Source organism: Podarcis liolepis (genome assembly GCF_965112155.1).
Source record: "Podarcis liolepis genome assembly, chromosome: 9".
In the NCBI taxonomy this organism is placed as follows: Eukaryota; Metazoa; Chordata; class Lepidosauria; order Squamata; family Lacertidae; genus Podarcis; species Podarcis liolepis.
The window spans coordinates 50,850,900-50,877,942 of NC_139564.1; the positions used below are offsets into that span (position 1 = coordinate 50,850,900).

Here is a 27,043-nt window from a genome sequence, read left to right on the forward strand (position 1 = left end):
GCAGCCTGCTGTCCAGCGCGAGGGGCGCCCTGAAGCAGAGCGCCCCCCGCGCCCGGCAGACATCCGCAGCGTGGGGAGCCTTACAGGAGTTCTCCGCAGGGCTCCCCACGCTGCGGATAGCAGCCTGCCGCCCAGCACGAGGGGCGCCCTGAAGCAGAGCGCCCCCCGCGCCCGGCAGACATCCGCAGCGTGGGGACCCTTGCAGGAGTTCCCCGCAGGGCTCCCCACGCTGCGGATAGCAGCCTGCCACCCAGCGGGCGGGGCGCCCTGATGCAGAGCGCCCCTCGTGCCGGGCAGACATGGGCCAGCCCCACAAGCTCGGGGACAGCAGGGAGGTGCAGCGCCGCCATCCCGCTGTTCCTCGACCTGGTTCGGTTTCCCCGACCTGCTTTTGGGGGGGAAATAAAGGAAAAAAATGTTTTCCTTTATTTCCCCCCCAAAAAAACTAGGTGCGTCCTATGGGACGAAAAATACGGTACTTAATTCGTTCCGGAGGTCCATTCTTAACCTGAAACTGTTCTTAACCTGAAGCACCACTTTAGCTAATGGGCCCTCCTGCTGCCGCTGCGCGGCTGGAGCACGTTTTCTGTTCTCATCCTGAAGCAAAGTTCTTAACCCGAGATAATATTTCTGGGTTAGCGAAGTCTGTAACCTGAAGCGGATGTAACCCAAGGTACCACTGTATATCATGATGTCTGAAATAAGGATGGAACTATGTAGAGGCACTGGCTGGCTTCACAGTTTTTTCTGCATCATAATCTGCACCTGCTCTTTTGATTTGCTGCCCTCTGCATGAAGCAGGGGAGAGCTGAGCTGGCAGAGTGAACAGGGGCTGCAGGAAACGAGAGACGCATTGACTGGCTTCACTGTTTCCCCTACATTGTGATTTTGGCATAGCGCACGCACGGACAATGATTTGCACTACAGTGGTACCCCGCTAGACGAATGCCCCGCTAAACGAAAAACGCGCAAGACGAAAGGGCTTTCCGACATTTTTCTGCTTCGCAAGACGTTTTTTTCTATGGGGCTTACTCGCAAAACGAATTTTTTTCCGTGGTCTCCCCTTTTTTTTTTTTTGCCTTTTCTGAAAGGCGCTAAGCTCCTTATCTCTAAATTGCCGCTTATCCGTTAATCCCCTAAGCGCTAAAAGCCGCTAAAAGCCCTAAAAGCCGCTTATCAGCTGTTTTACCGCTTATCAGCTGATCGGCTGATAGCGGAGCTCCGCAAGACGAAAATCCCTGCAAGACGAAGGCTCCCGCAGAACGGATTATTTTCGTCTTGCGGGGCACCACTGTATATTGCCAGGTCAAAAATTATGAAACCAATCTCACTTCAGACAGATTTTGGACGATATATCGATATATTGCCCAGCCCTACGTCATACAGAGGAACTGCTCGATGGGAAGAAGCCATACTGGAATTTAGAGGCTCTACAATTTGAGACGGGTCCTTTATACTCAAGCATCCATTGCTTTTTCGAGCACCTTTAGGACAGTATACCTGTAACTTGAGAAACAGCCCGCATACATGCAAATATATTAGCAAGAGGATTAAGTGAGTTGGGTAAAGAAAGAAATAGATGCAATCGTTATCCTCTACAGCCAGGAGCCATTCAGTTTCTTCCTGTTGAATGAAGGAAGCAACGTGGAATTATATACAAAAGCCTTTTGGCACCTTCATGGCAGAATTCTTGTCACAAAATAAACAACGTGCTGACGTAAGTGAACAAAACAGACTAGCCTTCTATGAGCAGGTGCTTTCAAGTAAGCCAGGGATCATCAACATTTTTAGGACTCTGGGTACATCTGGATTTTTGAACAAGTGTTGTGGGTGCTCAACCCCCTCCTCCCCTGGATCAGCCCCACACAACAGAAAGACACACACAGAGAGAAAGTGTGTGCAAGCAAATGTTGCTTTCCCAAGTGATCCGAGTTTGTTTTTTTTAAAAGTCAGATCCTTTAGAATTAATCTGAGCTTTGAAAAACACATAGGGCAAAAAGAGGAAGCGGGAAAGACCATCCGTCTTCTAAACCCCTCCTTCAGCTCTATATACTTTTCAAGGGAGAAAATGGCTACCATCCTTATGACCAAGGGACCAGTGGGTGGGTGGGTTCAGAGGCCACCAAGGAAAGACCTCAAGGGTGCCAAGTGTAAACCCATGTGCTGCACTGGCACCCCCCAAAAGGAGAGAAAGCCCTTATGCTAGACACTGTACCCTCCTCCAAATTCCAGGATCCTGCAGCCACCGGATCTGTCTCCCTCTGCAGGAGCCTATCAGCTGTGGCACAACACTGCGGCCACCACCTTCTCTATGCTTTGGCAAGATTCCTTCCATTATCATGGCACACACCTGACGATGTGCGAGGATCTCTGCACATTCACCCCCAGAACAGATGGTGTGGTGGGCAGAAGATATAGTTAGGTTCAGGGAGGGAGGTAGAGCTCAAAAGGTCTGTGTTGGGCATATAGATATCCTCTCAAACCCTGGCCAAACAAACAAAACAAAGGCAAAGGTGAGAATTTCAAACAACTAGCTCTGATTTAGTCACCTTGCAAGCAATTACAAGTTAGTGGGTGTGGCATAAATGCAACTGAGGTGCTATCAGGCTACAGCTTAGTCCCACACAGTTGTTTTTTTAAACAAAAGGATGCCCATGTATCCAGCTGGCCGAGAGCAGCACACACTGCCTGGTACACCTCTTCAAGGAGCATGGAGACGGAGACAAGGACAAGCTGGTGCCTCACCTGCAGCTGCCGCCCCATGCAGGTGTTTCCGCCCCTTTGCCCTCCTGCTCCTCGGAGGTGAAGGTCGCCACCTGGGCTACTTCACTGCCGGCCTCATCGCCCTCCACCATCACGTCGGCCGCCAATGGGAGTGCAGCGGTGGTGGCCCCGCCAAGCCCTAGCCTGGGCCAGCTGTCCTCCTCCAGGAATGCCACTGCCGCCCCCCTCATGGGGATGCAGAGTGGCAGCAGCCACAGGAGCACCAGGGCGGCGGCGGCTCTGCCAATCAAACACCGCGTCTGGTTTACCTTAGTGTGGCACGGTCTCTGCCAATCAGCCTCTTCCTCCCATCACCATTGCCAGGAGTCTCAGCTTTGCAGTGGGTTCTTAAATGGCTGGGTTCGGCTGGATTTAGAACCCTGGTGGGCCTGATCCGGCCCGGGGCCCGTAGTTTGCCGACCCCTAGATTACCGTATTTTTCGCTCTATAACACGCACCAGACCATAACACGCACATAGTTTTTAGAGGAGGAAAACAAGAAAAAAATATTCTACAATAGTGGATATATTATTTTTGTGGTTCATGCTGTGGCCACAGACATGTGATCTGACAGTGAGTTTGGAGTAGCCCAATGCAAAAATCCTGAGGATCCATGTGGATCCATGCTTTGTAACCACGGAGGAGGGAAGGAAGGGGAACCATGGATCCTCTGCTCACGACTGCAGCAGATCCCCCCGCCACCCGCAGGCATTCACTCCATAACACGCACAGACATTTCCCCTTACTTTCTAGGAGGAAAAAAGTGAGTGTTATGGTGCAAAAAATACGGTAGATTCTTTTTGCCCACATGGATCTCCCAACTGTTTCCCCTACAGGTCCCAAAGCACTCAGATGTCTTCTGCTCCATAGTGAGGCTGGTGCCTGGTTCCTCAAGTGTCACACATGTATATGTACCACATTTTTCCATGTGTAACATGCCCCCTCTTTTTGGAGACTCAAAAATGAGAAAATGGGGGGAGATTGCACAGAGTTGTTGAGCTTTTAGGGGGGGATTGCCCACAGTTGCTGAGCTTTTTCGGGGGGGGGTGTTACCCAGACTTCTTGGGCTTTTGGGGGGGAGGAATTGCAAGACCGCAAGACCACCACAGCCAATCGCACGCACATCGACGAAGCCACCAATTGTCTGCACGCTCAATGAATGTAAGTGCCAATAGCTCGCCCAATTATTGCATCAGTCAATTGCCAGCAGACCTTGACGCACCCACCATCACCCGCTAAAACACCGCTGACAATCACACGCCACACCCTAGAGAATACAGTATGAAAACAGACCTCCATTAACTTACATATCTCGTCCAATCTGTAGTTTACACAGGAGCCTTTCCTCCAATGACTTAGCAAACAAACTTCACCAAACAAACAAAAGCACATGAATGAAACAACAGAGGACACATATATAAGCACATAAGGGAGTGTGGCTTTGAAATAAATTGTTCACAATTGTACAGTCTGAGATAGTGCTTCTCCTAAATAGAGCATATCTATATGGCAAAACCTAAGTATCATGTTTATTTCTTCTAATCTCTATGAAGCAACACCCACACATTTTGTTTATTCTTGTACCTCTCCACAGGATTAAACAGTCCATGCTTCAGAAAGTCTGGCTCTAGCATAAAGATTATTTGTACAAATCAGCAGAATCAAATGGCAAGAGGATAGCTGCATTGCAGCATAAAGTCATGCTGGAGTACCTTAAAAACTGGAAGCTTTTCTGGACCTGAGCATACTTTGCCAGACAGAATAAGTGCTATGCTCTTTTAACAAACGTATATTAGGGGTGTGCACTGGCTTGGGTCGAGGCCTAAGCCGAAGTGGGCATATTTGGAGGGTCTTGGACAGGTTGGGTACACACCAGGGCTGGGCAATATCTGGTTTTCAACATTGTGATATAGCAGCAGCTAAATGCCATGATATGATGATATATCACAATGTCTGGAATGTATCTCGGCTGCTTCTTTCTCCCCTTAGCTGAGTGGAGCCGCTCCGGCTCAGGTGAGCTGGAGCTGGAGGGTCAGGGGGCTTCCTCAAAGGCGCAGGCAGGCTCCATCTGCTTGCCTGCCTCCACCTCTGCTGTCTGCAGGCAATTTGAACTGGGAATACATCATGGCTCCCTGGCCACCACAATGTATTGCCAGCTCAAAATGTCTGAAACCGGTATTGTGATCTGAATGCCATACAGCAGGAGTCAGCAAACTTTTTCAGCAGCCCATTGTCCCTCAGACATTGTGGGGGGCCGGACTATATTTTGAAGGGGGGGGAATGAATGAATTCCTATGCCCCACAAATAATCCAGAGATGCATTTTAAATAAAATCACACATTCTACTCATGTAAAGGGACGCGGGTGGCGCTGTGGGTTAAACCACAGAGCCTAGGGCTTGCCGATCAGAAGGTTGGCGGTTCGAATCCCCGCGACGGGGTGAGCTCCCGTTGCTCAGTCCCTGCTCCTGCCAACCTAGCAGTTCGAAAGCATGTCAAAGTGCAAGTAGATAAACAGGTACCGCTCCGGCGGGAAGGTAAACGGTGTTTCCATGTGCTGCTCTAGTTCGCCACGAGTGGCTTAGTCATGCTAGCCACAAGACCCAGAAGCTGTATGCCAGCTCCCTCGGCCAATAAAACAAGATGAGCGCCGCAACCCCAGAGTTGGCTACAATTGGACCTAATGGTCTGGGGTCCCTTTACCTTTACCTTACTCATGTAAAAACACCAGGCAGGCCCCACAAATAACCCAAAGATGCATTTTAAATAAAATGACACATTCTACTCATGTAAAAACATGTTGATTCCCAGAGCGTCAGCGGGCCAGATTTAGAAGGCGACTGGGCCAGATCCAGCCCTCGGGCCTTAGTTTGCCTACCCATGCCATACAGGTTTCAGACAATTTACTGATATATCGCCAGGCTATAGTACCCAGACACATTATCACTGGAAGTCAAATTGGATCGGCCTTGAGCAACAGGAGGCTGCTAGGGAGTCCGGCATTGGGCAGGAAGGAGGAGGAGCAAGCAATGTGTGAAAAAGGCCAAGTCTTACCAGACAGGCACTAGCATCTTTCTGGCAGAAGGCAGGCCCAAGACACGACTCTCCTCCCTGACAGATGCCCTGCCCCACAGGATCCTTGTCCCCACTCAACAGTGGAAGGATCAGTCTTGCAGGGTGCTGCTGCTTCACAAACCACTTTCCTGCAGGAGAGCATTTGATGTTGGATAGATAATAATAATAATTTATTATTTGTACCCCGCCCATCTGGCTGGGTTTCCCCAGCCACTCTGGGTGGCTTCCATAGAAACAAAAAATACAGTAAAATATCAGATTAAAAACTTCCCTGAACAGGGCTGCCTTAAGATGTCTTCTAAATGTCAGATAGTTATTTATCGCTTTGACATCTGATGGGAGGGCGTTCCACAGGGCGGGCGCCACTACCGAGAAGGCCCTCTGCCTGGTTCCCTGTAGCTTTGCTTCTCGCAGTGAGGGAACCGCCAGAAGGCCCTCGGCGCTGGACCTCAGCGTCCGGGCAGAACGATGGGGGTGGAGACGCTCCTTCAGGTATACTGGGCCGAGGCCGTTTAGGGCTTTAAAGGTCAACACCAGCACTTTAATTTGTGCTCGGAAACGTACTGGGAGCCAATGTAGGTCTTTCAAGACCGGTGTTATGTGGTCTCGGCGGCCGCCCCCAGTCACCAGTCTAGCTGCTGCATTCTGGATTAGTTAAGGTTTCCAAGTCACCTTCAAAGGTAGCCCCACGTAGAGCGCATTGCAGTAGTCCAAGCGGGAGATAACTAGAGCATGCACCACTCTGGTGAGACAGTCCGCGGGCAGGTAGGGTCTCAGCCTGCGTACCAGGTGGAGTTGGTAGACAGCTGCCCTGGATACAGAATTGACCTGCGCCTCCATGGACAGCTGTGAGTCCAAAATGACTCCCAGGCTGCGCACCTGGTCCTTCAGGGCACAGTTACCCTATTCAGGACCAGGGAGACCTCCACACCAGCCCGCCCCCTGTCCCCCAAAAACAGTACTTCTGTCTTGTCAGGATTCAACTTCAATCCATTAGCCGCCATCCATCCTCCAACCGCCTCCAGGCACTCACACAGGACCTTCACCGCCTTCACTGGTTCTGATTTGAAAGAGAGGTAGAGCTGGGTATCATCTGCATATTGATGGACACCCAGTCCAAACCCCCTGATGATCTCTCCCAGCGGCTTCATATAGATGTTAAATAGCATGGGGGAGAGGACGGAACCCTGAGGCACCCCACAAGTGAGGGCCCAGGGGTCTGAACACTCATCCCCCACCACCACTTTCTGAACACGGCCCAGGAGGAAGGAGCGAAACCACTGTATGACAGTGCCCCCAGATATTATAAGTTGGAGAAAGGATATTACCTTCTAGGAGATCTGCGCCCATTCATGCGCTATAAAAGACTGTAAAATCAGTTGGGACTGATTTTATATCTGGAATTGCTCTATCCCTGTGGCATCCACAAAGTTTTCATCAAACTGCTCTGAACAATTCAAGTAAACCTTAAAGTCAACTTTGCTGGCTAGCAACTCTTATGGCATACAGAAAGTGCAACTTCTGGGGCTGAACATGTTGTCAGAAATGGAAACAACACAGAAATTGAAACTGGTGTAGAGAAGAAATTAGAAATGAAACTAGACCTGGTATTTCGCTTATGTTAGTTTCAATTTCTGTCAGCAGCTGGAAAAATGTTATAAGTAGAAACACTGCAGTAACGACATCTATCTATATCCACCCTCCATGATAACGTAGTAAGTTTTGCCATCTTACGAGCTAGCCTCTAAGTTTTGTAGCCATTTTCACGCCATATGCCCTTACCTTAAAGTACCTGATATCTTCAGGTAGATGGGCAAACTGTAAAACTATGCTAGTGTGTAAGAGTCACAACTGGTAAAAGATATACAGTGGTGCCTCGCAAGACGAAATTAATCCGTTCCGCGAGTCTCTTCGTCTAGCGGTTTTTTCGTCTTGCGAAGCAACCCTATTAGCGGATTAGTGCTATTAGCGGTTTAGCAGCTATTAAAGGCTTAGCGGCTATTAAAGGCTTAGTGGATTAGCGGCTAAAAGGCTATTAGCGGCTTAGAAAAAGGGGGGGGGAGCGAAAAAAAATCGGAACACTTGCAAGACGTTTTCGTCTTGCAAAGCACGCCCATAGGGAAAATCGTCTTGCGAAGCAGCTCAAAAACGGAAAACCCTTTCGTCTTGCGGGGCACCACTGTACTAGGCCAGATCAGGCCCTTTAAAGCAAGGATTTGTGGGACTGGCACCACACTTTAAGCCAGTGGTGATGGCCAAACCTGGCCCTCCAGCAGTTTTGGGACTACAATTCCCATCACCCCTGACCACTGGTCCTGTTAGCTAGGGATGATGGGAGCTGTAGTCCCAAAACAGCTGGAGGGCCAAGTTTGGCCATCACTGCTTTCAGCTAATTGGCGCAGCATACTAGCACATACTTATATCAGGTTCTTGCATTGCAAAAGGGTTCCAAGCCACATGCCCCTATTGCCCCTGTGAACACATTGCCATGGAAAGCAGTGTGCAATGAAAGCCCTCTGTAGCTTCCTGGTAAGAACTCACACCCATGACTGTGGCAGCAAATTCTTCACCATCCCAGTAACAGGAATCGCTGTCAGGGCAGAAGCAGCAGCTTATTCAAAGAAGGATCAGTTTGCACAATGCAGTGTTTCTGTATTAACCTGTAGTATCCTCTCTCCCTGAACAGGCAGGTGCTGTTTACAGAAGAGCTCTGCCGCACAAGAGTTTCCTTCACAGGAATCAAATGAAGCAGATAAGCTCTCTGTTCCTCAACCCCAAGCAGGGAAAACCCCACTTCCTCCTGGAGAAGACTTCCATAAGCTACTTTTAAGTGGGCCCCAATGAGCCTTACCAGACTACAGGGCCGGCCCAGTTTCCTCTGGCTTTGCCTGCGATCATGCTGGATTCGTGAAACCTAATCTGCCCTGCAGTATACGAACAGAAATTCAGCAGCCAGCAAGCCTTTTACCAGTTCTTCTCTTGGGTTCCGTTTCAAGGTTAGAGCTGTTATATCACAAGATCCCCACCCATCCACTTGCTCCTGCTTAATGTTCCCCATTGGATTTTGCCTGGCCAATATCCTAGTTTAGACAGCTGACTCTAGTTGACATGACGAAGGGGCAGGTGCTGGGCCAAAGACCACAGGTGTTGCCAGAAGTCAGGTGAAATAGGAGCTCATAAGCCTCAGTTTCCACTGCTTTCCCTCCACATCTGTGGTACAACTTTCTGATTAACAGAAAACACTAAATCTACAGCTGTGAAATGTGATTTTCAAAATTAAGCAGCAGCGACAAACCCAGCCTTCCTCTCCAGATTCACAATCATTTCATAAGTCTGGATATTATCTTGTGTGACCAGATAGAATTGCTCAGATGAATCTGTGCTCTAATTATAGGATTCGGGGAACCTGGATCTGTTCAGAAGCTGGAGCTATTCCAGGATGTAAAGCAGCACCAGCCCTATTTTAAGGAACACCAAATACAAGGAAGATCTGGCCGTTGGATGTACGCTTGACCACAACTCTCCATTACATCCAGAATAAAGCGCACAGTTAAAATATATTGTATGGAAATTTCCAATATTTATCCTAATTGCACACTAAAGAGTAAGGGGTTTCCAGGCTGAGGAAAGTTATGCCAAGATCTGGATATATGCCTTATGAAGCATATTTCCCGCACAATGAGCCACTTGCCTAGGCCCCAGAGCAGGAGAGGGGAACCTTTGACCCTCCAGGTGTCACTGAACTACAACTCCCATCAGCCTTAGCAAGCATGGTCAATGGTGCCCATGGTGGGGCTGTAATTCAGCAACATCTACAGGGCCAATGGTTCCCCACACCTACCCTAGGGCAAGACGCTTCTGGGATCCTCAGATGGTGGTCAGCGTGGCCAAAAGTGCCTCATACCTACTTAGGGTGGTACTTTAGTTATGGTCACTCCTAGAATATGATGATCCGGGCACTATTGTAAATTCTATGGTAACCACTAGGTTACCAAAACTGTGCAGAAATGTTAAGTATGTAGTTCAAAATGCAGCCAGTTGTTTAATTATGCAAGTGAGCTGGAGGGGGGGGGTCATACCATCCCTTGCTAAGATGTGTGCTCTGGATCCCAACTCATTTCCTGGTGCAGTTGTTTCATTAACACTGTGATCTTGCAAGCTGTCCTAGCAGCCTAGTCTGTTCAGATTACAGATACAGCAAAGCTGAGCTCTGCACTTACCTGTCTGTCTCCTGCTTTTGTCCTATCTATGTGATACGTCTCACAGGCCATTTAAGGCTAGAAGGGAGAGATGGAGAAAGAAGCATCTGGGGAGACAACAGAAGTTGGATTATGGTCCACCCCATCCCACTTACATGAGAGTGACCAGTGACAAATGTCAGGCCACCCCCCTGAACACTTATTTTAGCTGCTAGACTACATTTCTCACCACTTAAAAACTTAGCTAGCAGAGGCATTTAAGCATACTGAGATAACACCCTTGAAGCCTTCATTGTCTTAAGACTTGGAAAAACTGCCTATAAATCTTCTGAGTATATTTTATGGCTGGCTGGATGCATGCTTCTGAGCTCAGTTGTTCCACACATGGAAAATGCCCCAGTCAGCTACTCTGAAGCACATTTTGACATTTCCCCCAATGTGGCCTTCATCTAACTTGACGCAGCTGGTGAAGATTGGGGGTGGTGGGAGGAACGGCAACACCCAAGGAAGAGGTCAAAGTGTGCAGAGAGATAAAATATACAACATTTCATATGTTTTCCTAATTCAGACAAGCCTCCAGAGCGCAATTTCCTCATTAAAAGTGGATCGCTTTTCTTGTTCTGGCACTCGCATTAGTACTACAGAGAAGCTAGGCAGCTGAACGGTACTGTGTTCCTTCATGCGCATGCTCTTGGCACATGAAATAAATTCTAAGTCAGTGCCTGTGTGCATTGTCAAGGAAAGAGAGACTACATGCACTCATTGATTCCAGGTCTTTCTCCAACCCTTCCTTTCTCATTTGAACAAAAATGAAGAACAGCCTTCTACCACAAACAAAAGAAGACTTCCATCCCACCAAAAAACCTAGCAGATAATAAAGAAGAATTCTACATATGTGAAGACCCCCCCAAGCTTCTTCTCATCAAATACTTCTCAAGAATTTCAGAGCTTTGCATGTATGCAATCTTTTCCACCAATGCTAATCCACAATCCTGCAGTGCAGTCACCCCAACTAGCCAGGATCTGCTTAGGTTCAGCGGTGACCAGATCAAAGTTGGAACATGGAATAAAAGTTAGCTGATCTGTTCTAGGCAGATGTGATGTTAAAAGGTAGGCGATATCCCCAGTTATGCTCTGAAATAAGAGATGACCCTTAAAAATCTAGCTCATCTTCAAGATATGGATACACATACACATCCACCTTAGCTTAACCATGTATATTTTGTGATTGTAAATCACCTGTATACTTAAGACATGTTCAATATACAGGGAACTCCTGATTTGCGCAGGGGTTGTGTTCTGGGTCATCACAAATGGCAGCACAGCACGCATAAGCCCACCGTGTTATGCCCCCTCCCCCTTTTCCAGCCACTTCGAGGTCGCCAAGAGGCACACATGCGTGGTCACGCGTAAACTGGACATGCATTTATCGGCCACTGCTTGTATTATAAAAGAAAGGTATGAACTTTAACCCAACTTCCTTAGTAAATTATATGGCTATCATCTGGCGCTTCCTGAATGTGCATTTAAGAAGGCATGGGAGGAAAAAATTAAGACTGGGTGGATGGTTTTAATTTAATTTGAGCCATAGAACCAAGAAAGAAAAACACAATCTTTTTGCCTTCGAAGCCTTCGCAAAAGCGACTCATCATTACTGACTCTGCATAGTGCAACCCTAATTTTCCCAGGAAATGTAGCTCCTCAGTTATTTCGATGCTTGTACAGGTTCTACCCAAAAGTTACATGAGAAAAAACTTTGCTATTGGAGAGCCAAGGTAAAACAGTCCAGCCATCGCTGGGCCCAGTGCTTTTTTGTTTTCAGGGGGTACTCAAGGGTACACAGTACTGGCACCTCTCTTTTGTTGTTGTTTAAAAGTGTGGCACTCAGTGCTTTTTTCTGGGGGGACGCAGGGGTACACATACCCCTAAACATTTTGTGAATCTAAGTTTGGCCTCATTGAGGGGCAGTATTTCAATATGAGTAGGAAAATGAGAGTACCCCTAAACATTTTTTTAAGAAAAAAAAGCACTGGTGGCACTTACTGTAACAACTTCACGGGCCCCTGACCGATGAACTTTGTGCCTTCAAAGTGACATGTAAGAAGGATGGGCTAGTCCATAATAAACCACATCTCTTGTGCATTATTGCCTGACCAGTACAGTCTATGAGGGAGGAGACTAAAAGCAACAGAATGCAAACCAGCAGTTGCCTATCTATCACCTAGACACTGCAGTGAGGAATCTGTGGTCCTCAGATAGTGTTAGACTGAGCCTCAGTCAGGACGGTGAATGGTAAGGGATGATAAGAGCTGTAGTCAGGCAACATCTGGAGGGCCACACGTTCCGCTCCCTCATCTAACCCCTTTCTTATTGCTTCCAAAGGAATTTGTACTTGGAAGACATAAATGAACGCACCAAGAATACATCTAACGATGACTGAGAAAGTAGACAATAAGGTCATAGGCAGTTACTAGGAAACTTTAGCTAATCCTTCTCGTGAATGGCAGGCCATATTTCACATTAATTCTGTGACAAGATGCATGAAAGAAATGAGAGCTCCCTAAACCAAACAAATTACATTGCACCTATTACTGCATTTGTTAACTAGGGGCTGTGTCCCTGCTCCCTCTGCTCACCAACCACTCAGCCATTCCCTCATTAACCCCTATGAACTTCCCTTCCCACCTCATGTGACTACAGTGGTACCTCGGGTTACATACGCTTCAGGTTATGGACGATTCAGGTTACAGACTCTACTAACCCAGAAATAGTACCTCGGGTTAAGAACTTTGCTTCAGGATGAGAACAGAAAACGTGCTCCGGCGGCGCAGCAGCAGTGAGAGGCCCCATTAGCTAAAGTGGTGCTTCAAGAACAGTTTCAGGTTAAGAACGGACCTCCGGAACGAATTAAGTTCTTAACCCAAGGTACCACTGTACTAAGATGACTTTTCACCTTCCTAAGCCCATTTCTGAAGCCATGTTTCTCTTTTCTGCAGCCCCACTTGCACCCAAACCAACTCACAGTAACCTTCTGCATCTTCCTCCTCCCACAAACTGCAACTTCTAAGCACCCTGTGTCTCTACATCCTTGCTTTATTCAAACCTCAGCTGTTGTTTAAAACTGCCTCTGTGTTCCTCCATCCCTGGTGCCGCTGTTCTAAAGCACCACTTCCCCCCTCTCAGTGTCTCCCCTTTCTCACTCCCATGCCAAGACCCTGTTGTTGTGCACCCTGCCTTCTCTTCTGCTCACTTCCCCAGCCCTGACTTCATGCAAATCCAGGATTGTGATGAGGCACTACAAATCCTTCAATGAAAAGAACTGTGTGATAACAGCCTTATGTTTATATGTATATAGGAGATAAGAGTGTTCCTTTCTTTTATGAACTCCTGGAAGGCCCTGGGGTATTGGGGAAATTTGGAAGCCAAAACTGCACAGAGGAAAAATTGCTGCTTACACTTACAACAGAATTAAATATTAATTCTTGTATTAGAAGTTTATATCACAAAGGATAGCTTTAATAGGTATCACTTAAATTATGTGTACTGAAAGCAGGAAGAATTAAAATAAATGGGCCCAATCTGTAAAAGCACATGATGGTTTTCAGAGATTTATCTGGTAGCATATTCATTTTTTTCAGGAGACTATCATACGGACTCTCTCACCTTCAACAAACAAAAGCAGTATTCAAGCCAGTCCAAAATTCAAAGCAAAGCATTTGAATTTTGCAATTTGCAGTCATGGCAAAAGAGAAAACAAAACATTGATACTTTTATTGTTTATGGGCTCTTTTCTGATAGCTGCATGTTACAAAACGATTTGTACTTGGGTTACAGAATGCACTCATATGTCAATTAGGAAAAGTATGCTAATATTTCAAGCACAGCTTCTCCCTTTAGAATACACAGAAGTTGAGGCTAAGAACAAATCGGTTCTTAAAAGACCATTTCATTAACCTCCTTTTAAGTGGTATTATAAAAGGACAGGGAGTATGTTTTCATTTCTGAGTAGAAATCAGAAAAAAGACACCAAATGTTTTAGTGTGGAACGTGCCTGAGCACAAGATTTCAAGTATCTGAGGTACAAGCGTCACAATCACAAGGTGTACTTGCTATTCATAGTAATCTTTGTTTTTGTAAAACTGTTCTTTGTAATCATGAGCAACGTCTATTTGCTCAGTGCAATAAAGGTATGTGATATTTGATTAAAGAGTTTGTTTTATTACCTGGGCGGGGTTGTTCTAGCTGTTAATAAAAAACCTCTCCTATTTTGTAACCCTCCAGTTCTCAGCATGATTAACCCATGGCTTTGGGGTGCAGACATTCCCACCTACAGATCACCTGTGCCTAGACAGACAACTGGAAATAAAGATGATCTCTTTAGAAAGTGAAGTTCCCCACCCCTATCCCTCTCTTCACCTTTAAGGACTTGGAAATCTCCCAAGCACAAGACTTTCCAAATTGGGCATTTTGACATTTGCTTGTACTTGCTCATTTGTGCTTTGTTTCTGTCACTCAAGCCCTGCTGTAATGTTGAGTTGCAAAGGTGAACACTCTGAACCACATCCCAAAGGATAATGAAAACATTTTTTTGCAAGTGCAAATAATAACAACAACAATAACATAATTAGCAGGAGATTACCATTACTTGGCTATTGCAAAAGCAGTGCCTGCCACTGTAGCACTGAACCCCTGGCTGTTTGTACAAACTTTCTTATGGGTTTTATTTTCTGTTTCCCATGTGTGAATTACTTTTTTGTTGCTGGTTTTAGCTTTACATAAATGAAGCAGTAATACTCGGTCACATGTGCCAGGGGATATGTATGATATTCAGTGCCTTTAACTATTACAGAATGAGGCTATTCCCCCCCCCTTAAAGATGCTCAAAAATTTACACAGCACGCCACAAACCAGCTATGGGGAACCTTTTGTCCTCCAGATGTTGAACTACTATCCCCACCTGCCCCAGCAAGCAAGGCCAAGGATTATGGAAATTGCAGTTTAGGAACATCAGGAAGGCCAAAGGTTTCCCGCAACTCCTATAAATGATTTAGTTTGGAGTTCTTGCACACATATATAACTTATAGTCAATGTGCAATGTATTAATGTACCGGAGAGCTATGGCTTAATTTCTGTTGGAGCATGATTATACAGCTTCATCTACCAGTGCATCTGCCTGTAACACCAGGGTAATAGCCCCACAGTGTTTATACTAGTTACACATCATGATAACATAAGAACGTAAGAGGCTGCTGGATCAGAGCAATGGCCCATCTTACAGTGTTCGAAATTAGTCGGGCGCCAGGTGCCTTCTGCAACAGACAACTAGCCTTTTGCAAGGAAGCCTAGCCTCTCCATCTGGCTGGCAGGCATGGCTGCGATGCCTCACCAAGTCAGCTGGCACATGGAGTTATAATAGAGTAGGCTGCTTGTGATTACAGACTGGTGATTTTGATTTTAATTTTAAGTATTACAATGGAGAACTTAACTGCGCAACTGTCACACATATGGCAAAGGGAAAAGTTCAGTCTCATACATTACAAAATTAATCCTTTTTGCATCCTGCCAAGGGGGATTTTGCCTGACAAGATGTGCTGGACTTCCCCATGACTAAGCAGCTTGTCTATGAATGCAGCTTGTTCTACTGTTACAAACATTTGATGTTTGGGTTTCATCAGTGGAGATTTCTGCATGGGCTGACTGTGGGAATCAGGAGCTATGCTACAGTGTCACTTGGTGTTGAGTAGGCGTGTGACTGGTAGCTCTTTGAGATCTGTTGCCCTTAGACGTAATACCCACCCTTCTGAGTACTGTTAATCACAAATGTAGCATTCTGAGAAGGCAGAATGCCTTGCAATCTTCATTTCTTTAAAATGCCAGTTCAACTTTATGAGACAGACCAGTCATAATACCAACCCGATGGGTGAGAAAACAAAACAAAAGGAACTACTTGCTCCCCATTGTGATCTTAGAACCATACAAACATGTGAGTAAAACAATTTTTTAAACTAGGGGTGGCAAGTCCTGGAAAAGCTTCCCCGTGCAATTCTTTCTGCCCCACCAGGAAGCCACCAATTTTACAACTGGCAGTAGAAAAAAGTAAAGTACAGCAGACATAGTGCAGGGTCTTTTTCTATCCCCCCCCCCATTTATTTATTAAACTTGTATACCGCCCTTCACCTGTAGATTTCAGGGCAGTTCTTTACCTAGCTCAGCACTCTGATGAGGATGCCAATTGCTCCCGTATTTGATGCACAGATATTTGTGGAGGGGCTCTGTGTCCTATGTATGTGTAGACATGTCATAAATTTGGAAGTATAATAAACTAACAGTGTTTCTCAAAATCCCTGCCGCCGCCTCCACCTTCAAATATCACTTGAAAAATTACTGGGGTCTCAGTGGACCACTTAGTAAACTTTTTTCCCTTCTAAAAATCAAAGCACATGCCTAATTTATGTTTTAGTAACCACACCCTTACCTTTCTTATGCGATGGATGTGTCTGCTTTTGTGAGCAAAGCTCTGTGAAGTCACTCAGTCATCTCACTTTCAAGTTTGGTCACTGGAGTCATCGCTGTCACTGTCTTCATTATCTTTAGTACTGTTTATTTTAAGAGTTTTATGGGTTGGACATTTGATTTTTTTAAAAAAAAACATTTGCTGTTTATTTATATTATCAATATATGTGTATTGAGTTGTTTTGTTTTGGGGCCCTTGGCTCTTTGTTGATTTAAGAATCTTTGGCTCCTTATTTTTATAAACCACTTTTGGATATTTTATATAAAGTGGTCCATACATGATTAAATAAACTTCTTGGATTTCTTTCAACATTCTGTTTTCAACCACCAATCAATTATTTATGGTCGTTGACTATCCTGCCTACTGCTCTGACAACTAGGCCTCACCTGCACTACATGTTTAAGGCGGTCATTGGAATCTCTCTGTCTCGAGAGACAATGGAGTGTGCCTCTGAGGGTGAAGTCAAACTGCTGCACTGGCAGCACCCAAATGACATTCCTGGGGCGCAAGCCTGGGCAGTGTGTATGGAGGTCCTGGGCTACCCAGACAAGAAGACCTCCTCTCGGCCTCAGAGCAATACATTAGACACCAGCTTAGCTGCAGGAGTTTCCTCATCTGCACTATATGTTTAAGATGACATCATACCACTTTTAACAGTCATGGCTTTCCCCAAAGAACTGCAATTTGTTAAGGTTGCTGAGAGTTGTTAGGAGCCCCCTATTCCTGTCACAGAGCTACAATTATCAGAGCTCCCTGGGAAGAGAGACTGACTCCTAACCACATTGGGTTTACTTCCGTGAGGGGAATAGGGGTCTCGTCATAACTCTCAGCACTCTTAATAAAGATTTTTTAGGGTGGAAGCTATGACTATTTAAAGTGGTATCATACAGCTTTAAATATATGGTGCAGATGGGACCCTAATCTAGACCACTATTTCAGAAATTACTTAGAGGGAAATTAGTAGACTGCACCAGCATCTTAATATGAAAATCACAGCTCCTAGGCCAGAATCTTGTTAGCCTATTTGATAATCTAGCCTTGGTTCAAAAGGCCTTGATCTCCATTAGCATAAAAAATAAAACATAGGCACAGCCAAGAACAGATATTCTTGACTGTACAACCTTTTCGCAGACCACAGAACAGAGTTCACAGACCACAGTTTGAGCATCTATCTCTGTACCTTTTTTTTTTTACTTCATAATCTGAGATATCTTTGCAAAGAAAAAGGTCAGTATGCAAATAATTGTACAAATAGTATTCTATAGTCTGGCTGGGGACAGGCTTTGAACTTGCAGACTTCTTTTACATAAGTGGCGCATTTCATATGGCTACTCTTAAAATGTAGGAGGGAGGGACTTTCCAAAGTAGTTTTTTTTGACATGGCATGGAAATCTAACGTTGATACAAAAACACAAGTTTGTTTTTCTAAACCCACTGGCCACGTACAAAACCCTGGACACGCCACAAGTATCTTTTCAGCTGCCCAGCCTATTGGTTTCCCCTTTGCACAGAGATCACACATTCAGAATTGTATTGGCAGCCCTGCTTCATAAGCAGCATGGCAAAAGTGCCCTTAAACAGAAAACAAAACTCATAAGCAGCATTCAGCATTACAGCAGTAGGCAGTGTTTTAACAAATCACTGATGCTAAGAGTACCTTACTGTAAAGAACATCATGTTGAGAGCACATTTTGTTCTTGTTTAACACTGGAAGAATGACTCATGCTTATGAAGTAGCAAACTCCGGCTGTGCTCCGAAAGGCACTTGTGCCAGTAAAGCAGAGCAAGCATCAGTGCAGTTTGGAAGCTGCAAGAGTTTCTAAAACTGCAGCCCAGCAGGCTAATAATGCACAATATGCCCCAACAAGAGAAGTCTTTCTGGATGGAATGAGGCTTCTGCAGCTGGAGACTTTTGAGAATCAGTGCCCTTCTGGGTAAACCCATTGTGACTAGAATCAAGATCCTCTGTGGGCGGCAATCTTATGCACATCTACTTGAGAGTAAATGCTGCTAAATTAAACAAAAGTCACTTCTCTGTCTACGCCATGGGTAGGCAAACTAAGGGCCGGGGGCCGGATCCGGCTCAATCGCCTTCTAAATCCAGCCCGCGGATGGTCCGGGAATCAGCGTGCTTTTACATGAATAGAATGTGTCCTTTTATTTAGAATGAATCTCTGGGTTGTTTGTGGGGCATAGGAATTCGTTCACCCCCCCCATATAGTCTGGCCCCCCACAAGGTCTGAGGGACAGTGGACTGGCCCCCTGCTGAAAAAGTTTGCTGACCCCTGGTCTACATGCAAGTAACACAAACCCGTTTCTAAAATCTGACCATAGTTCTACATGCAAGTGGAAACAACAGCCATAGTTTTTAATCTATATTCAACTCCACGCTACTTTGTGGCACAAACAATCCAAGTTTTCGAAGGGTGTCTCGCAACACCCTTAACGTCCTAAAGGGAACTCTCAATTTGGTGTGACTTTCAGATGCAGGTGTATCCTTCTGATTCACCCTCACCGTAAAGCAGGGGTAACTAACCTGTGGCTCTCCAGATGTTGTTCTCCAGGCTATAACTCTCATCACCCCTGACCATTAATGGGCCATGCTGGGTGGGGCTGGTGGGAATTGGTTGAGAGTCCAACAACATCTGGAGGGCTGCAGGTTCCCCAGTACTGCTTCTGAAAGTAGCAAATTACCTGAGATGTGACTATATGATCTATCTCCAGGAAGGAAGGGGTTTTTAACCAGGCGGCCAGAGAGATTGCATGTTAAAATAACATGCTTCTTTCTCCCCACAGAGAAGTCTGGAGACACCTGATAAGGGTTCCACACATTTTTGCTGGCTTTGGTAGCTGCCTGCCAACTGTACTGTTTTTAATGGTGTTTTGTGTTTTATTGTACTGTACACCACACTGATATTTTACGAGATGGCAGCTAGAGCTGAGCAATGTCTGGTTTTCAACAAATTAATCAGGACTATTATTAAATTGAGATAGGAAGGGGAGACACAATACATCCCTAAGTTATGCTCTTGAACATAGCCCATGGCGTTATTTTAAAATGGCCATTCTTCAGTACAAGCACAATTTCTGCCCCAAGAAATCTTGCGCCATTACTGGCGTCAGTGCTACAATATAGGAAGCGTAATTAACTGAAACTTGTCCCAGTGTCCACATTAATTTTGAGAATGTGGGAAAAGCCATCAGGCCCAGCATTCTCTTCCCCCGGTGGCCAACCAGACACCTACAAGAAAGCCGCAGAAGAACAGTGCAATAACAGAACCTGGAGCATCCTGACTGATACTGGTGGTAATATATAGTAATCATGACTGGGAGCCATCAATATGCCTTATCTTCCATGAATTTGCCCGATCCCGCTTTAAAGCTATCTATGGTCGCAGTCACCACGATAGCTTGTGGTAGCGAATGTTTGCCTTGAATCTCCCACCATTCAGCATCACTGTGTTTTTAGAGGAGAAAATGCTCTCCACGTTGCATATTTTATAAGTCTCTATCATGTCCCATTACTCATCTTTTTTCAAAACTAGAAAGACCCAAGTATTGTAAGCTTTCCTTAGAGGGGAGTTCTGCTCTGCTTCCATGGTTGGAGGCAGTATGCTTCTGAATACCATTTGCTGGAAAATACAGGAGAGGAGAGTGCTCCTGGGCTCAGGTTTTGCTTGCGGGATTCCTATAGCCAACTTGTTGGCCATAGTGAGAACAGGATGCTAGCCTAGATGTTCTTAGGAGTTGCTCCAGCCCCTTGATCGTTTTTGACTGCCCTTTTCTAGCTCAATATTGTGAGGTGAGATCAGAACTGTGGACAGTATGCTAAGTTTGGTCACACCAAAAGTCTGTAAATAGGCACTCTAATATTGACAGTTCTATTTTCAAACAATTTCCAAAAAAGGAATTTGCCTTCTCCTCCAAAGCTGCAACACACGGCATCAACATTTTCACCAACCTATGCACCACTGCTAGTTCACATTCCATCAGTGTATATGTGAAGTTTTTTTTTACTCCAGTAAATTATCACTTCATACTAAACTGCATTTGCCATTTTGGAGAGATCCTTTCTGGGTTCCTCACAATTGCTTTTTGTCTTTTAATCCCCTGAATAATTTGAAGTCTTTAGCAAACCTCACTACTCACCCTACCTCTAGATAATTTGTGTACAAGTTAAAAAGTACTTGTCCCAAGACTTTGGCTATGTTTATATTTGCATACTAACTGAGCTGGTATGAATATCTGAATCTTAAGAGTTAATGATAGGCCCTTTTCCTATGCAATCTCTGGGATCCAAGAGAACCAGATTGAGATTTTCAAAAATGGTAGTATTTCCTCAAATTAGGAATTCTAGATTGCCCAACGCAAAGGATGCCGCTCTTTTGAAGGGAATTTGCTACAATTTAGGGATAGGGAAAATCAAACCTAGACCAAACAAAGACTTAGAACACCAAAAATCCCCTTGTTCGAAATAACTTTTAGACCAGGACTTCCTTACACTCAGTAAAAGTCAGTTGCACTTAAGTCCATTTGAAATTAATGGGGCTTAAGTTTGCTGTTTAAAAACTTGTTTCATTGATTTCAATGAGTGACTCTCACTGGAATTGAGTTGTTGTGTTTCTCATAATAATAATAATAATTTATTATTTCTACCCCGCCCATTTGACTGCATTGCCCCAACCACTTTGGGTGGTTTCCAGCATATATAAAAACATAATAAAACATTAAGCCTTAAAAAGCTTCTCTATACAGGGCTGCCTTCAGATGTCTTCAAAAGGTTATATAGTTACTCATCTCCTTGACATCTGATGGGAGGGCATTCCAAAGGTGGGTGGGTGCCACTAGAGAAGCCCCCCTTACTTCTTACATAGTCTAATCTTCACGCTGTGCAATTTTTCAGACAAAGTACATTTTGATATTACAGGGCACACAACATTGCAACATTCATAGCCAATAAACTTTTATGCCCCTCACTTGAACGGCTCTTTTGTATTCAGTGAAAAGTGGAAATGCAGGTTTACAGACTATCAAATTTTAATTCATGTAAAATTCTAATGGCTTCCTGAAGTGTGGCAACCACTGCTGACTTCTAGCTGTCTCCTTAGAGACAGTCACATACAAGACATGCACAGAACTCTGTGCACACTGGGTTTTCACAATAGACCTGCTCTGCACTGTGTATGCCTGCTGCTTCTGCACATGACATTTACGGCTAAATCCCAGTGAGAAAAGGGGCTGCCATGCCACAATCTAAGGTTGTTAGAACAAATCCTTTAAAAGTGGCAAAGCATAAACTGGGGTGGTAATGATTTTAGATTAATTAAACCAGAGTAAATCAACCATGTGGCACCATGAATTTGCTAACTAGAGCTTCTGATCTAAGGTACACTTTCCTAAGTAAGGTAAGGGTAAAGGGACCCGTGACCATTAGGTCTAGTCGTGACCAACTGGGATTGCGGCGCTCATCTCGCTTTATTGGCCGAGGGAGCCGGCGTACAGCTTCCGGGTCATGTGGCCAGCATGACTAAGCCACTTCTGGCGAACCAGAGCAGTGCATGGAAATGCCGTTTACCTTCCCTGTCCTTGTGCTGAATGCCTTTAAGTAAGGTGGCTGCTTTGTCATGTGTGAGAACTGCAGCCACATTCACAATAATTTATGTATTGGTTTCATGGTTAAAGGTAAAGGTAAAGGTACCCCTGACCATTAGGGTCCAGTTGTGACCGACTCTGGGGTTGTGCACTCATCTCACTCTATAGGCCGAGGGAGCTGGCATTTGTCCGCAGACAGCTTCCGGGTCATGTGGCCAGCATGACTAAGCCACTTCTGGCGAACCAGAGCAGCGCATGGAAATGCCGTTTACCTTCCCGCTGGAGCGGTTCCTATTTATCTACTTGCACTTTGACGTGCTTTCGAACTGCTAGGTTGGCAGGAGCAGGGACCGAGCAACGGGAGCTCAACCCGTCACGGGGATTCAAACCGCCTACCTTCCAATCGGCAAGCCCTACACTCTGTGGTTTAACCCACAGCGCCACCCGCCTCCCCAAGTGCATGTACCTAAACACAATGACCAACAAAGGCGGCCATCATAGGCAGCTGTGACACTCTAGAACAGCTTTCCTCAACCTTGTGTCGTCAGATATTCCTGAACTCCAGCTCCCATCATCCCTGACCATTGCCCATGCTGGCTGGGGCTGATGGCAGTTGCAGTTCAGCAGCACCTAGAAGGCCCACAGGTTCTCCAAACTCTGCCCTAGAATAACCACCATCCCTTGGCAGAAACAAAAAACGTCGGGTTCCAACCTATTCGGCTTGACTTCAAGCAAAAACGGGTAAGGCTAGCGCGCCAAAGGGGGTATATCTGCTAGCCCTTGCACCAGATAAGCCGAGCTTCCTGGAACAAAATGCACCTAGTCTCGCCTTTCTCCTCCCACGCCTCGAGCCGCAGAAGTATCCAGTGCCGCGTTCTACTGCCTCGAAGCCGGCTCCCCATTGGCCAAGCGGAGCAAACACGTCACGGCTTGACCCGGCCGCTGAGGCGGAGGAGAAAAGGAAGTGGCCGAGCCAGGCTTGTGTAACCAACAACCTACTTCGCAGGGGGGGGGGTGTCACGCTTGTATTTGTATTTGGGGGAGGCGGGGGCTCCCCCCCCCGCCGCCTCGGGCAGAGTGGCACCTCCAGGTGTGTCTCCCCCCCCCGCACAAGCGCCAGTTGCTAGTTAAGGGCGGGAAGTGGCCATTTCCTCCCTTTCTCTCCGGCTCCAGCCCAAGGCCGCCTCCCTGCCTGGTTCTTCCTCTTACATACAGCCTCTCGGGGAGGGGCAGGGGAGAGCGGAGATGGCAGCCGCAAGGCCTCTGCGGGGAAAAGCAAAAAAAGAGCACACGGCGCCCTTCGGTACCAAGCACACGTTACGAAACCACCCAGCCCAATTCCCCCCTCCCCGACCTCATTTCACAGCACCGAGTGGGAAAGGAAAAGCATATAGGAAGCGGCAGCCGCAGGGCCCCGGGAGCCGCCCGGTTCTCCTCTCTCGGCAAAGCGACTTCTACCGGAACGGGCCTTGCCCCGCCATGGCTGGGTTCAAAGTCCCCGAGGTGGGAAGAGAAATCCTTCCCCCGCCCGCCCCCCCCCCCGGTTTTATGCACAGCTCCCCTTCGTGCATTGCAGGGTTGGGGGCCCTCGCTCGCTCACCTAGCTTCCACGCCCGCGAAGAGGCTGGTCAGCTGCCAGAAATAATATCCGCATGGCCAACGTATCCCGGGATCGAAAACAACAAGTGTCCACCAGCTCAGCAGCTCCATTAGCTTCTCTCGTCAACCTCCGCGGGAGTGAAAATAAAAGTTGCTTCCTCCGCGTCCCCCAAGCAAGGTGCTCCTGGGCTCGGTTCAAATTCTGTGCTCCTAAATCCAGATTATTTTCTCCCTTCCGCCCCGTCGCAATCGCTCCTCGCCTTTGTTTCAGCTGCTGCTATTTCTCGCCATCCGGCAACCCCCTAAGCAAACCGCCTGTTTCAGAGCCCCACAACCAGCGAGAGAAACGCGTCCTTCCAGCCGATCCCTTCCCAGCCTCTGCAAATCCAAAAGTGAAATTAAAAGCCCTGCATTCTCTTACCAGTAGCTGCACCTAAAATCATATGACCCGCAACGGCGCTGGCCTTTTATTTTTGTTTTCAATCAAGATCAATAGCAACATTTCTGGAAGCAAACGTCTCAAGCATGTGGGGGGCGGGGAGAGAAACGCCTAATCTGCAAAGGATTAATATTTGGGTTTTGGTTTTTGTTTAGAAAAAAATGCCTTACCAATAAGTTTGTTTCGCGTTATTTATGGCAGTTCCCTTCAAGGTTATCGCGGTTGCCAAGAGACGCAAAATGGAAAGGAAAACAGGCGGCTGCATAAATCGCGGGAGCAAAACTAAAAGTTATTCCCTCCTCCTCTGCTTTTGGCGGAGATCAGCCCAGATCGAAAGCAAAACAAGGGGAGGAAGCCGCGAGGAGCTGAGTCTTGGAAATCCCCCCCTCCCTTCCTCCTCCTCCTGCTCCTCTTCCAGGCCTGTTTGTGCAGAGAGCGAGAGAAGGGGAGGTGGGGGCTGGAAGGAGAGAAAGGGGTGCGGAAGTTTGCCGCAGCCGTTCATTGGCAGGCTCCGCTGCTTTCATCAGTTCTCAGAAAAGTCGATTTCATTTTCACTTCCCTCCAGCAACAGCGACATCAGCCCACGGCGAGCGGGTGGAAAGTGGCTGGTGGGGGAGGCGGAAATAGAGGTTTCGGTTCCTCGGTAAGGGAAACCAGGGCTTACAAGCAGCCACTGCTTCCCCCCTCCTCCTCGTCGTCTTCGCCTCCTTTTTCTGTGGTCGGATGCTGTATCCTGGGGACGGAATGGCGCCCGAGCATCTTCCAGAGCCTTGTGCGAAGAGACCCAGGGGGACGGAGAGATGCTGGATCCGACCTTGGGCGTTGCACGCCGTGTGTGTACGTGTGTGTGTGTGCGCGCGCGCGCGCGCTGTGGAACCGGCGGCCTCTGGCAGAACCGGGAGATTCGGCTTGTTTTGTTGCTAAAAAAAGAGAGCCAAGTTTCTAGTCATTGTGAAACAAACAATAACAGCCTAAGAGGCAGTGGCTGCTTATCTAAGCGAGGATTTGAGAAGTCAGGGCATACAGTGCCGTGCCACATGTATAATTTTCTTTCTTCTGAATTTTTATTTATAATGAGGTTGGGGAAATAACCAGTGGGATTGTCTTTTTAAGCAGCCAACCACTGTGAAACTCCTCCCTTTTCGAAAAGTCACTTCCTGTATAGCATGTGCTGTTGTTGAAAAAACCACAGGTCCAAATCCTTCTCTTGGGTGTAGAATTAGCTGCATGGTCCTTTGGTTCCAAGCCCATGCCTTGTGTTTCTTTTGGTGGTGGCATCCTGCCTATGGAATGCAATACCCAGGGAGGCTTGCCTAGTATCTACTCTCTCGTCATTTTGATTCCCGGCAAAGATCCATCTATTTTCCATGGCTTTTTAACATTTATTGAGTCTTTAATCCTCTTTCATTGATTATTGAGGGCTTTATTGTTTTTACTATTTCATTGCTATCATATTCCTTTTCATGGTTACTTATTAATACATAAATTCATAAATAACAATAATAACCTGCCCTGAAAATCTTTATTGAAAGCCTGGGGAAGAAAGTGAAACAAACATGTCTCAAGATGGCTTAAAAGAATTAGAGAAATTATCTAGCCAACTTAATTATTAAATTAGTCTTCCTTGCCTACAAAACTTAAAACGTGTCTTTCAAAAGACTGGCGTCAGTCATAGAATAAAGCAGATACATCTCCCAAGTCAGCAGAACTTCCTGGCTGATGGTTTTTTGTTTGTTTTGTAGCCCACTCCTTTTCTGAGATGATTCAATGACATGGTGTATGATTTCTGGCAAAGATGAACTGGAATTCAGACATTAATGACTCATTGTGCTTATTGCCTCTGTCTTCGCTTCTTCTTTTTCAGATGCCACTTGTAACTTCCACCTTTTAATCTTTGTTCAAAACGCATACCAAAAGCAAAACTTTGTCTCACACACCAGAGAAAATAAAATTATTGGCAACCAGCACTGCAGCCTTTAAAGGTGGGGGGATATTGCTGGACAAATACCAAAGTTAATTCCAGTCCACCTGTTGCCAGAATTCCCTTTTACATATACACATTGACACATATATTCCACTTTCAATTTATCGAGTTAGCCGAATTTAATGGAGGTGTTTGGAGTCATAGCTCAGTGGTGGAGCATCTCTAGGTATAGCTGGAAAATATCCTGTCTGAAACCCAGGAGAGGTGCTGCTGGTCAGTATTGCTAAATAGTACTGAGCTAGAAGGACCAATGGGCCTGACTCATCATAAGACATCTTCCTGTGTTCCTAAATAAAGGGAAATTAGGGAATTAACCAGCTTTGGTTCATTTAGGGTGCCAGCTGAAGACACCTTTTCTGCCAGGCCCAATAGATGCTTGGCTATGTACTGAGTGATATACTAAATAGATGGAGATGGGTATATTTCAAATAATGTTATAGTTCTTATTCTTTATTGGGTTTTACATTACTGTGTCATGCCCCCTGGTCATGTGTGATGAAGCAAGAGGGAATGCAAAATCTGTAAGTTAGAAATACACATTCAAAACAAACAACAAAACATGCAACTCACAGTTCAAAAACAACCTCTCCTGGATCTGAAGGTAAGAAGTAAAGCTGTGTGGTACCAGCATACTGATGAACACTGCAGCCCAAACCTCCAACTTCTGCCAGGGGCTTCATGTAGCTGTTAAAGAGCATAAGGGACAGTATTGAACCCTGGGATACACCAGACAGCAATAGCCATGAAGTGAAACAATCGTCTCCCAGTATCACCTTCTGGAAAGGCTTCTCTAGAACATAAGGAACCACTACAGGACCAGGTCTTGTAAAAACAACCCAGATAAGCAGTCCAGAAGGACACCATGGCCAATGAAAGGTC

At 46.1% G+C, this 27,043-nt stretch overlaps 1 protein-coding gene and 2 long non-coding RNA genes across 11 annotated transcripts in view; 2 read left to right on the plus strand and 1 right to left on the minus strand.

Annotated features, from left to right (window-relative positions):
• Positions 1–24,490, minus strand: part of IRF2 (interferon regulatory factor 2) — a 38,492-nt gene extending 14,002 nt beyond the window's left edge. The window contains exons 1-3 of one of the 9 annotated variants that reach the window (XM_083460073.1): positions 24,351–24,482; positions 16,512–16,632; positions 10,058–10,143 (exon numbers count right to left, since the gene is read on the minus strand). In XM_083460073.1, the coding sequence (XP_083316199.1) occupies positions 10,058–10,108 (51 nt within the window). In that variant the 5' untranslated portion in view covers positions 10,109–10,143; positions 16,512–16,632; positions 24,351–24,482. Of the gene's footprint in view, positions 1–10,057; positions 10,144–16,511; positions 16,633–23,742; positions 23,882–24,162; positions 24,292–24,350 lie in introns of those variants that run through there. The other 8 variants (XM_083460072.1, XM_083460070.1, XM_083460077.1 and 5 more) reach the window with 8 other exon arrangements.
• Positions 689–1,942, plus strand: LOC310686501. The gene is made up of 2 exons (XR_014515963.1): positions 689–1,709; positions 1,740–1,942. It is a non-coding gene; the product is annotated as an uncharacterized lncRNA (long non-coding RNA).
• Positions 16,711–26,364, plus strand: LOC310686442. The gene is made up of 3 exons (XR_014515920.1): positions 16,711–22,104; positions 22,395–25,017; positions 26,045–26,364. It is a non-coding gene; the product is annotated as an uncharacterized lncRNA (long non-coding RNA).
• The last annotated feature ends 679 nt before the right edge of the window (positions 26,365–27,043 follow it).